The sequence below is a fragment of the Pristiophorus japonicus genome, chromosome 2 (assembly GCF_044704955.1).
Source record: "Pristiophorus japonicus isolate sPriJap1 chromosome 2, sPriJap1.hap1, whole genome shotgun sequence".
NCBI lineage: Eukaryota > Metazoa > Chordata > Chondrichthyes > Pristiophoridae > Pristiophorus > Pristiophorus japonicus.
The window spans coordinates 177,825,198-177,838,185 of NC_091978.1; the positions used below are offsets into that span (position 1 = coordinate 177,825,198).

General features: G+C 46.7%; 1 protein-coding gene across 3 annotated transcripts in view; it reads right to left on the bottom strand.

Moving 5' to 3' along the window:
* Positions 1–12,988, bottom strand: part of LOC139242811 (TBC1 domain family member 1-like) — a 428,759-nt gene that overhangs the window by 243,463 nt on the left and 172,308 nt on the right. For all 3 annotated transcript variants that reach the window (XM_070870508.1, XM_070870511.1, XM_070870517.1), the window contains exon 2: positions 12,405–12,932. In XM_070870508.1, the coding sequence (XP_070726609.1) occupies positions 12,405–12,932 (528 nt within the window). The remainder of the gene's footprint in view (positions 1–12,404; positions 12,933–12,988) is intronic.

Below are 12,988 nucleotides of genomic sequence, written 5' to 3' on the forward strand. Positions count from 1 at the left end.
CTGTTCAGATCGGCATTCATACATTTAAAATATACGCGAGGTAAAGTGGAGGCCTAAAACAATCATCACGGAGTTAAAAAAAGGAGTATACTGATATCTCCGAATTCAGTATTGGCATTAAATGTGTTAATGCATGTTACATGTATAATATATATTTAAAAAACGGAACTGGAAGCTGTTATTTCGAACAAAGATTCTAATTCAAACCACGAGTGAGTGGGTCATGGGTCTTACAGTCAGTGATTATCATCTCACATGTGATTCGATTCAATTTCCATGAAGAATATTAAGATTGTACAATTTCAACAATCCAGATGATATCCGTTTGGCTGCCTAAATGCATGATGCATTACATCAGGCCCCTTCAATAGACTAGTGACTGGCAATGCGTGCAGTGCAGCATCATAAGCAACAGATCAAAGGTCAATAAGCAGCTGGTTCAGATTTGCAATCTTTGATTTTATCTTGAGCTGACAGGCATTTGGTCAACTATGCTGTTGTAAGAATAGAAACAATATCTTAATCTTCTACACGTGAAAGGATTCCAACAAGTAGATTAAGCACCACCGGCAAAAGGCCATTTCCCAGTTCCCCAGTGAATTGTGCAGTCTTGATCATTACTGCTTAGTCATGACTGTACTTCAAAATATTTCTTTCTTAGGGAAGTTGTCTTTTTGCATTCACTTCCTCACTTAATATTAATACATGTGCTAATGTACAATGAATCGCCTTCATCCTCCTCCCTCCTACTCTTCCTCTACTCCTAGACACAGCGGATCTTCAGATCTTTTTTAATAAACTAATAGATTCAACAAATGAGTTGGACAAATTTCCCACTCTGAAAGGGTAAAAGGAAGAAAATAGATCACCAATGCAGCAAATCTGAAATAAAAACAGAAAATGTGGAAAGGTGCAACAACTAACAAATGTTATTTAAAACATTCCTCCGTGCTACAAAAAAAAAATCAGTACTTCATGGACATCTGCACTCATATTTCAATGTAATTTACACATAGATCCACATAGATTTGAAGAGGACAGATGAGAAAATAAATTGAGTTCACTAGTCCCAATTGACTGAAACCCATTTTGCTGATTGTTCTTAGGAGAATGGCTGTCACAAACTTTACATTGAAGGAAAAAAAAACTCATAGAAGTCATAGAGCTATCACATTAGTCCCACTACCTTGCTCTTTCCCTATAGCCCTACAATTCTTCCCTTCACGTATCTATCTAATTCCCTTTTGAAAGTTACTATTGATTCTGCTTCCACCATCCTGTCAAGCAGTGCATTCTAAATCACAGCAACTTGCTGCATGTATTTTTTTTCCTCAGGTCACCTCTGGTTCTTGTGTCAATTACCTTAAATCTGTGTCCTCTGGTTACCAACCCTTCTGCCACTCGAAACAGTTGCTACTTATTTACTCTGTCAAAACCCTTCATGATTTTGAACACCTCTATCAAACCTCCCCTTAGCCTTCTCTGCTCGAAGGAGAACAATCCCAACTTCTCTAATCCTGCATCCCTGGTACCATTCTAGTAAATCTCCTATGCACCCTCTCCAAGGTCTTGACATCCTTCCTAAAGCGTGATGTCCAGAATTGAACAATACTCCAGCAGAGGCCTAACCAGTGTTTATAAAGGTTTAGCATAATTTCCTTGCTTTTGTCCTCTCTGCCACTACTTATAAAGTCAAGGATCCCATATGCTTTTTTAACAGACTTCACAACTTGTCCTGGCACCTTCAAAGATTTGTTTACATACACCCCTGGGCCTCGGTTTTCCTGTACCCCTTTTAAAATTGCACCATTTAGTTTATTGGAGTAACTATTTGTACTAAGTCTCCCTTCTGCGCAAGCGTCTCCTGATGCATGTGCAGACACGAGAGTTAGGATAAATATCACCAACTCCGCCCCCCCCCCCCCCCCCGCAATTCCCACTAACCCTTTTCTGCACATGCGTCCAACACCACGTTGCCTCCACTGAGCAGCCGAACGCATCCGCTCAGCCTCCAACCACACCAAGCCCCGAACCTCCCAGAGCGCTGGGGAGAGCGAGAGGTAGGCAGGGAGAAAGGAGCGAGAGCTTGGGGGGGGGGGAAAGGTAGAGAGAGCTTGGGGGGAGGGGCAAAGAGACAGCTTGGGGATGGGGAGAGAGAAATCCTGGTGGGGTGGGGGAGGAAATTGGAGGGGAGAAAGGGAACTCAGAAGACAGATCACGTTCTTCCTACCCCCTGGTGCGTGCAAGCTTGGTGTGTGTGTTGCAAGGGACATCGTTGGGGCGGATGAAATCCAGAAGTCACGACACTGTCACTATTCACTTCATACCCAATAAACACATTAACAATCTGCACACAATGCCCCATCAATGGCGGGGGGGGGGGGTGGGTGGGTAAGGTCTTGAGCTAGCGGAGGGATGCTCTTACACTGGGGTAATGGACTTCGGCTGGAACTTGGTGGCTTTTGGGGAGATCTATCTTCCGTGGCTTCTGAAGTCAAAATGGATCGAAGTACAAATTGGAAATTCACTCAAAACTTGGGGTGGGCGGTTCCAGTTACACATTCCAAAGGAACTACAGGGTGTGGCTTATTCTCCAAGTGGACCAATCAGCAACAGGTCTGGAGAGCCAATCAGAGAAACGTCTGCATTTCAGTTAGTACAAATAGACGCATCCTTAGTTTATATTGCCTTTCCTCCTACCAAAATTATATCTCCCAACGGTTTTTGTTACAAAGTGTTTTACAGACAATTAGCCCATGCTTTTCTCACCTGTCAGCCGCTCAACCCGTCAATTTGGCTGGCTTGATGCCAGCGGGAAATGCAAGAAAAAAAATTATAATTTGTTCCTGCCATTAAATTCGGCAGGACATTCGCATCCTTGACCTCGAAGTGTTCCCCAGCTGTTTTCACCCTCCTCCGCATCCTCCTCGTGAATATCAGGGCCCGGGGCTGGGGGGGAATAGAAAAAGAAAGTGGAGAGGCAGGAGAGAAAAAGAGAGGGGGAAAGTGCTGATGGAGGCGATGAAGGGTGAGGCGAGTGCCTGAAGAGCAACAAGGATACGGGGTTGCACAGGAAGTTCATTGCGGAAGAGGTGGGGTAGTAATGAGTGTAACAGCACTGTAAAAAGGGGAAGGGGCAATTAGAAAGTGAAAGGGTAAGGGACGCCATGGGTCCAAGGAGATGAGGGGAATGGAGAAGTGATTGGGGGAGGAGATTTGTAGGCAGACACTGAGGTCTACATTTTCCCAACAACCCCCACCCTAAATGCAGCCTGCAGCTGTTGGTGGCTTCTTTTCCTGTCACATCACACCATACGATCCTCACCTCCCGTTCAAATGGAAGAAGAAAAAGACAGAGTGAGAAGCAAATGAGGCAGAGCGAAACAGAGTTAATGAGAAAGATGCAGAAGAAAGAACAAGAGCGACAGACAGAGAGATGAAGAGAGACAGAGAGAGAAGCAGCAACACAGAGACACCTTTTTCTCCAACTTACTATGTGAAGTGCCACAGGATATCAACTCATTTTATATTTATATGCACAGACATGCATGTACTCAAACACATCTGGCGATGACAGATTCAGGCTCTGCTGTGATGCCCTCCATTATCCAATAGCTTTTCGACACTTACTGGCCGGGAGTTTTTGGTACCCTCTGGGGCGCATCTCTGGCAGGAAGGTACTTCCACTCACCCAGGAGACAGGACCTTGAGGTGGGTTTTCTGGGCTCCACTAGGGACTCTCACATTGACCGGGGGGTAAGGTTCCTGCAGCCAACCTTGGAGCGTCTGCCACAACAGAAGGAAGGAAGCAGGCAGCCTCCACGCGGTCTGTAAAAATGGCAATTTGTTTATTATTTTACTCATTCCGCATCAGCCTATGCTGGCAGTGCGAGTATTTACACAGGCCTTGGCCCTGAGTTCTTCAGTGCCACTGCCCATCTGAGAGCACTGGCCTGGGCCATTCCAATCTCAAAAAGATGCAAACAACATCAACAACTTGCATTTATATAGTGCCTTTAACGTAGTAAACCAATATGCTTCACAGGGACGTTATTAAACAAAATTTGACCAAAAGCTTGGACAAAGACGTAGGTTTTAAGGAGTGTCTTAAAAGAGGAAAGTGAGGTAGAGCAATGTTCTCTCTAATTTTTGGGGGTGCTGCGCAGCCCCTTTTAGGTTTGAACATTGAAAAGGCAGCTGCATGGGTTCCTTGGAGCACTACACAGCCATGCAACTTAAAGGGAACATTGGTAGAAAGGTGTAGAGGTTTAAAGAAGGAATTCCAGAGCTTAGGACCTAGGCAGCTGAAAGCACTGCCGCCAATGACACTGATTGTCAGCTGTGGCTCAGTGGGTAAGCATATTTGCCTCGTAGTTCAGGGACTTGAGCACAAAAATCTAGGCTGACACTCCAGTGCAATGCTGAGGGAGTGCTGCGCTGTCGGAGGTGCCGTCTTTCGAATGAGACGTTAATCCGAGGCTCTATCTGCCCTCTCAGGTGGACGTAAAAGATTCCATGGCACTGTTTCGAAGAGGAGGGGGGGAGCTATCCCCGATGTCCTGGCCAATATTTATCCCTCAATCAACGAAACAGATTATCTGGTCATTATCACATTGCTGTTTGTGGGAGCTTGCTGTTCGCAAATTGGCTGCCGCGTTTCCCACATTACCACAGTGACTACAGTCCTAAAGTGAGTTTGACTACAGGTTAGTATGAAACAGTTCTTTACATTGCCAGTATAAGTTTGGAGTGTAGAGTCAAGTGTTATATCACCACCAATCTAAACAAGGTGCTGGAAAATAATCGGCTTTTATTTGGCTTCATGGTTTGAAATCTACATCATTCAATCGGAATGATTTTTTGTCAGCTTAAACCAAAGGCATTTTATCCTTGGCTCTTGCGTACAAGCTGTTCACAGCTACATTCTACTCACCACCTGACTTTGACAGCAGGGCCATAATGTGGAAAGAGGTCAGGGAGGGGCTTAGAATGAATGGGGCAACAGTGTGCTGTCCTGAACCATCAATGCAATACACAGGGGAAATACCAGCAGTGTGGACATGAAATTAAAACCTTAATCATCAAAACATATGAATACAAGTTAAAATTGTAGGAATAAAAAGCACACATCAACATTCCACAATTTCTGCACCTCTCTCCTCTGAGCATTTGACTCTCGACTTGACCTCCCAAACTCCCAACCTCAACAAAAGCATGCATAACTTCTAAAATACTACATTGCTACAGAAGTTCATTCCTAAACTCAGATGGTCACATTAGACAACAATGTCGGTTTTAGCACAAGCCACAAAGATTACAATGGTTTCTCACTAGCTGTAGCTGCTAGATTATAAGTATGCATAATACCCTTCACAAAGTTCTCAACTGAGAACAAGTTTCAAACTGTGACAGAGGAGGGGATCATGGAACAATCAAAAACTGCCCATTGGTGACAGGAATTGAGAATGACAACATCCCAACTCAAATTCCCAGATCTCTATACAGCTGCAGGGAATTAATCAAAATGAGTTTTATGCTTTCTAAAATCTTCTTGTATTCCACTTCCACGTACTATCCAGGAACCCCTTGTGTAACTGTACGTGGGTAGATGTGCGCTGAGCTCACCTGCAGCAGTTCTCTAATGGTTGGTTTTATCAGTCGATAAAGATGGTATCATGTAGGGTGCAAGAGTGGCTATAGCAAATAAATTCAGGTCCAAATTATTAGGAGACCTCCATGACCAGCACCTGGGAATGTGCTTGACCAAGAGTTTTACACGCAGTTACTTATAGTGGCCATGTCTTAATAAAGATATAGAGTACATCGTCAGTCAGTGTGCAACATGTCAATCAGTGAGCAAGCAACCACCATCAGTACCCTTACAGCCATGGAAATGGCCTCCCAGGGTGTGGCAAAGGCTACATATCAATTTTGCTGAGTTAGAAGGACAACAATTGTTCATTGTGATCGATAGTCATTTGAAGTGGGTCGAGGTATTTCCAATGTGGAAAATAACAAGTAAAACATTAGACATTTTACAAAGATTATTTTCTTCATTTGGCCTCCCAGAAGAAATTGTTTCTGATAATGGACCACAATTTCGTTCAGAAGAATTTGCATAGTTCACGAGCAAAAATGGTGTGAAACATACCAAGGTTTCACCGTACTACCCTGCTTCAAATGGTGCAGCAGAGCGCACTGTACAAATTGTAAAACGTGCCCTCATCAAACAGATATTGGATCCAAATCCAAAGAAATGACAGTTGTCATTGGACCACAATTTGGCTAATTTCCTAATTACGTATCGTAATACTCCTCATAAAACTACTGGCAGAACACTAGCAGAGTTGTTTCTCAAACGACAGCCACGAACCAGATTCTCGTTGTTAAAACCAAATTTGGCACAGTCTGTAGAAGAGACACAATTAAGACAGAAAGAGAATAGAAACATAGAAAATAGGTGCAGGAGCAGGCCATTCAGCCCTTCTAGCCTGCACCGCCATTCAATGAGTTCATGGCTGAACATGAAACTTCAGTACCCCCTTCCTGCTTTCTCGCCATAACCCTTGATCCCCCGAGTAGTAAGGACTTCATCTAACTCCCTTTTGAATATATTTAGTGAATTGGCCTCAACTACTTTCTGTGGTAGAGAATTCCACAGGTTCACCACTCTCTGGGTGAAGAAGTTTCTCCTCATCTCGGTCCTAAATGGCTTACCCCTTATCCTCAGACTGTGACCCCTGGTTATGGACTTCCCCAACATTGGGAACATTCTTTCTGCATCTAACCTGTCTAAACCCGTCAGAATTTTAAACGTAGAGTAAAAGAGAGAAGTGTGAAATTAAATCAGAACATGAGAGTGAAGAACCATCACCATAAATGGGTAAAGTGGTTACTAGGAAGAGTGGTGAAGATATGTGGTCCTCGCACATATTTGGTCAAGATGTTTGATCATGGACAGGTTAAGTTTGGTCACATTGATCATATTTTACCTACAGACGTGAAAGTAGTTGAAGGTGGGAATGATTCAATTATTTCTGACTCATCAGATAGTTTTGATACACCAGTAGCAAATCCTACATCCAATGTACTGGAAACAAATCAAAGAGAAAGTCAGAGTTTAAGTCAAAGTCCGAATCAGGCAGACAAATAGTCTGAAGTTAGAGACAGTTCAAATGGAAATCAAGGGCATCCCTTGGAGGAAAACTTTCCTTGGGATCAGCCTCGAATGAGTTTAAATTCGACACCATGTTTGGAAGGTTCTGTTCGAGAGCGAAGGTACCCTCTTCGAAACAGAAAACAAGTGGTTAAGCTTAATTTGTAAATATGGCAAAATAAGGCTATATCCTTTGTTATGTATAACTTCTGGAAGCTTCAGCCATCTTAAAAGCTGTGTGCTCTCTGAAGATATCACAACTTAGAATTCATTCATGTGGCTATTTAAAAAAAAAAGGCAAAACGTATAAGGAAGACATTTCTATCCAGCTGTGAAACTATCCCTTCGCGTGAGTCACTGTATTCTGGGAAGAAGTGTCAAGAAGAAAATCAAGGAGGAAAAAAAGAGGATTGATAAAGATGCCAATTACATTAGGAGTGTCATAACCCTCCTTGCTGGGCTGCTAGAAATGTGTTAATATGAAAGTGCAGTTTATTTTCATAGAATCAAAGAAAAATAAGTACTAAAGTGGGCTGTTTTTACCCACCATGCTTGGGCCACTACTTGCTCCAAACTGGAACGATTTAGTTGGGTCCCATCTTCTAGCCCTTTTCCCGATAACCTTTAAGTATTCCTGCCATTCCAATAGCCACAATCAAATTTCTGCCCCTTTGTGATCCATCCTTTCTTTGGCTATCTTCATGTTTTGATGTGTCTTTGTAAATCTTTATTACCACTCTATGTTGATTGTATGAAAAATGACCGGCAATCTCTTAGCCCTTCAATTCTCCCGCTTCACTTATATTTTCCTTCTGTATCATTAATCATTTTATTGTATGCCTTCTCCTCCATTTGCCCCAATCTCCTTATTTAGCCATGGAATCTTGGACTTCACTCCTGTTCAGAATATTTCCCTTTATCTGCCATCTTTTCTTTCCAATGAATCTTGGCTAGATCACATTTGTTCCTTCTAAAATTAGCTGTTTCCTAATTAGAGTTTTTGGAGCCGAAATTCAGGGTCCGGATAAGATCCGTTACCACCGTTTTGTGGCGGCATTGAGTGGCCGCCACATTGCAGTCCATTGGCAGCCACGACCCAAATTCAGCTTGGGGATTTGTTGGCCTGTCCCCACTTCCGTCCCATTGCTGCCAACCGCCACAAGCGCCTCATCAAAGCACGCACCGCCAATCTCCCACACATCCAGCACACTCCGGCCCAAATTTACTTGAAAAAATCTTTGTTCCGCTGCACAGTGCCCCCGACAGCTTTTTCTGTCAGTGCACCTTGTTGTGTGCGCGCGGCATGGCAGCACAGCGGCCCTTCAAGGGGAGAGCGCACTGCCATGGTCACCATGTTTTTATTTTTGCCAACCGACATCCCGATCGGCTGGCCAATTATTGCCCCAGATTCGTCCAGGCCACCAACAGGCAGCTTGGCACCCCCTCTTGGGTCCCAGGCTGCTGGCCCGGCCAAAACCCTCCCTAGTTGCCCAGTGGCCGAACCTACAGAATCTCTCCCCTTTAAATGAGGGGAGATACGTGGTGACGCACACACGCAGTTATATCACCACCGCTCCGCCGCTGAGTGACAGCGACGGACACTCCGCCCCCCCCCCCCCCCCCAACTTCAGACCCTCACCCGGACTTGCCACTGCACTTCCGCTCCCATTATGACCGACTTCCGGTCCGATGTGGAAAAAAGTTTAAAGTGGAGAAAATCGATCGGAAGGCTGCCTCATCACACCCGGCGGTAAAAATAAATTTTTAAAAAATCGTAGGTGCACCAGATTTCTGGCTTGCCTGAATTTCGTCTCGTTTGACTTAACAGGGTAAATTTTAACTGCAGAAAAGGCAGAGATTGGGGTTGGGTGGGAGGTTAATGAGCTTAGAAAATCCTGAAATTCAACCCAATCCACCCATTTCCGGTTTTAACAGATCTGGGGGGGGGGGGCGCAACCAACCCACTCCCAGGAGGCGTGTTGTCCATTTAAATATTATAATGAGGCTGACATGCATCATTGTGATCCACCATTACAAGTGTAACACTGGTTGGTCGGATTACCCAAGCCAGCTGAAGCAAGGCTAGGACTGCTGGATCCAGGATATAAAGTGCCTTTACACTTACCTGTTGGATCCATTGTCCCTGCCTAACCCCAAGGTTTCCAACCCCATCCCCATCCCCCCCCCCCCACCGACCACACTGAGGCCTCTGATCCTGCCCCGCCCCCCCACTTGTGCCCGCTCGCCACCCCCCCGACCACAGGCCTCTGATTCACCCCCTCCACCCACCCGTGCCCGCCCGCCCACCCCTGTGCCCACCCTCCCCCCCCAACCTGCCCACCCCTGTGCCCACCCTCCCCCCCCAACCTGCCCACCCCTGTGCCCGCACCTCCCCGATTCACCTGCAGCTCAGATTCACACCCACTGATGCTCATCCAGCCTCTGATCAACCCTCTCCTCCCACCCACATCCCCAGATCCTCCTCTGGCCCCAATTCACACCGCCCGATCCCCCTCTGGTCCTAGTTACCCCCGCCCCCATCATCCTCTAGCCCCGTTCTCAAATATTAAGCAAGTTATCCTTGACCGGCCCAACAGTCATTTTTGTTTGGCACTCATCTCCAACAGATTCAGTATTGAAATCAACATAACAATTAGAGTAAAACCTGTACAAACTGACACCCCCAAAAACACTTACTGGGGTTTGGAGGGCAGAGATGAAGGCTGGGGAATGGAAGGGGGCAGAGGTGGTGGCTGGGGAATGGAGGGCAGAGGAATGGAGGCTGGGGAATGGAGGGGCAGAGATGGAGGCTGGGGAATGGAGGGGCAGAGGAATGGAGGCTGGGGAATGGAGGGACAGAGATGGAGGCTGGGGAATGGAGGGACAGAGATGGAGGCTGGGGAATGGAAGGGCAGAGATGGAGTCTGGGGAATGGAGGGGCAGAGATGGAGGGGCAGAGGAATGGAGGCTGGGGAATGGAGGGGCAGAGATGGTGGCTGGGGAATGGAGGGACAGAGGAATGGAGGCTGGGGAATGGAGGGGCAGAGGAATGGAGGGGCAGAGGAATGGAGGGGCAGAGGAATGGAGGGGCAGAGGAATGGAGGGGCAGAGGAATGGAGGGGCAGAGGAATGGAGGGGCAGAGGAATGGAGGGCAGAGAAATGGAGGGCAGAGAAATGGAGGGCAGAGAAATGGAGGGCAGAGGAATGGAGGGCAGAGGAATGGAGGGGCAGAGGAATGGAGGGGCAGAGGAATGGAGGGGCAGAGGAATGGAGGGGCAGAGGAATGGAGGGGCAGAGGAATGGAGGGGCAGAGGAATGGAGGGGCAGAGGAATGGAGGGGCAGAGGAATGGAGGGGCAGAGGAATGGAGGGGCAGAGGAATGGAGGGGCAGAGGAATGGAGGGGCAGAGGAATGGAGGGGCAGAGGAATGGAGGGGCAGAGGAATGGAGGGGCAGAGGAATGGAGGGGCAGAGGTGGTGGCTGGGGAGTGAGATGAACATTCCCTATAAGCTGCACAGCCCCCTGCCGGTCCTGCGTGGCCCAGGACCGGCTTTTCTTATGTTAAAGTCTGCGCATGCGCGAACCTGTGCATGGGCCGCACACAGCAGCCAAAATGAAATTACGGGGAACTTTGTTGACAGTCCCAAATAGCTTACATTGTAATAGATACAATCTACACCTTGAAACCAGATACTTGCAAATTCCAAACTGTGGACAGCCTTCAATGCACCAAGACCATTTACAACTGAATACACCAGACATGCAGGTATGAGAGAGGTGGCCGGGTGGGGGGCGGGGGAAGGGGAGATGGAGAAAATAAACAGATTTTGTGTAATGGAGATCTCTTTACGCAGCACGCACAGTGGCAGAGATACCACACTCTCTCTGGGACAGAATGCTGCCAGCTCTGACTCAAGGATAGAGGGGTTTCTCTGCCACTATGGAATCTGGGTAAAGAGATCTGTGTTATGCATGCAACCTTATGTAACCAGCATTTTACCGCCACCAGAGGGCGTACCTGTTGGAGTCACAAGGGATCCCAGCATCCCTTGGGAGCACTGTATATAAGCAGGCCTCCTATGCTGTACCAGTACTCTGGAGTTAGATTAACGAGACTAAGGTTACACTTACACACGTCTACAGTACTCGATCACATTGCTTTATTCGAGACATAACAATCTCCATTACATAAAAGCCAGGAACTGCCAGTCTTGGGGTGGGGGGAGGGAGGGAGTCAGGAATCAGAGGCGCTGACATTGCTAGGAGGGCTCAAGGATTGGGCCCTCTGAGCAATGTCAAGATAGAGGGAGACTGGGGAATGGGGGGACAGAGATGGAGGCTGGGGAATGGGGGGGGGGGGCAGAGATGGAGTCTGGGGAATGGAGGGCAGAGGAATGGAAGCTGGGGAATGGGGGCCAGAGATGGAGGTTGGGGAATTGGGGGGGGGGCAGAGATGGAGGCTGGGGAATGGGGGGGGGGGAGGCCAGAGAATATGGCTGGGGAGTGAGATAGAGAGAATTATTTCCCCTTTTCGTCTGCTCTTGGATGGCCTCCTGATTCTTATAACTCTCACACAACAGCTGCTAGCACGAAACCACACATAAAGACCTTCAACTACAGGGAACCCAACCTTGATAGGCAAATCCCGTAACATTTGCAGAAATCATGTGATCCGATGTCACACGGTCAGCTGTTATGTGGGCAGAACATCACATGATCAAACCTCCAGGAATGCCTCCAAACAGAGTTGCCAACCCTATTCCACTAGTACGTCAGGTACTGATGAACTGCTAACAGCCCTATAATCACTCTCAACACTTAAACATTACCAGCTGCAAGACATGGTGGGAGGGAGATCTGGTCAGGGGTCTGCAGGACATTCATCCCCCCAATTTGGCAGGGTGCCAATGTAGCAGATCCCAGGATCATGACATCCCTCCCTCAGTGGAAGAGGATCCTAGGGTGGCAATGAACTGGGAAACCAAATGAACAGAGAATGAACTGAAATCACACCCCGCTGGCAGGGCTCCAGAATTAGGCACAATCCCAGGTGAGGGCGAAAAGAAGGAACGCTGCAGGAGATACAGCCAATCCTGAGATATTTGGCTCATCTAGTTTACTGTACATACAATGGCCATTTTGAAAATAACATCTGCAAATAAAAGGACACCCAATGCAATTTACGGGTTTCACTATAGTTTGAGGTGAAGAAGTATAGCAGAACTACATAAATCAACCAGACATTACCGTGAACAGCATGGTCCTATTTGCCTTCATATTTGTTGGCTGCACAATATTTGGTGCGCTGACAGCCCGTTTCCGAACTTCGAGTAAACCACCACTTTCTGCTACAACACAGTTTGAACCGCTGCTGATGTCAAGTGAGCCACATTTCTCCAGAATACTGTGTGACAGTGTAACTGGAGGTTCATCCTGAACATGCAGCTTCGGAGCAGATTTGTTCCTCTTCTGCATTAATGGTGTTGGGAGTTTGGAACTGAAGAGCTTGGAGTTCTCAGTCGCTGGTCTAACAGTTCCTTTCTCCTCTGCTCCTTCTTTTCTTTCATCCTTGTCGTGTTCTCTGAGGTGGTTGAATTTTTCGATACATTCATCAATTAGTGCTGGTGGAGCTTTCTTGTGTGCCACTGTCACCTTACCAACAAACAGGACCTCATACTTCTGAGCAAAAGAATCGTCATCAGGTATACGGATTTGCACCTCTTCCTGTCGTACTGTCTTCCCGGCCTGACGAATAGTACTGATGATCTCAGGAACCTGAGGAACCCAAAGAGAAGTATTCAGAACCATCATTTAAAAGCAACACAAAAGTT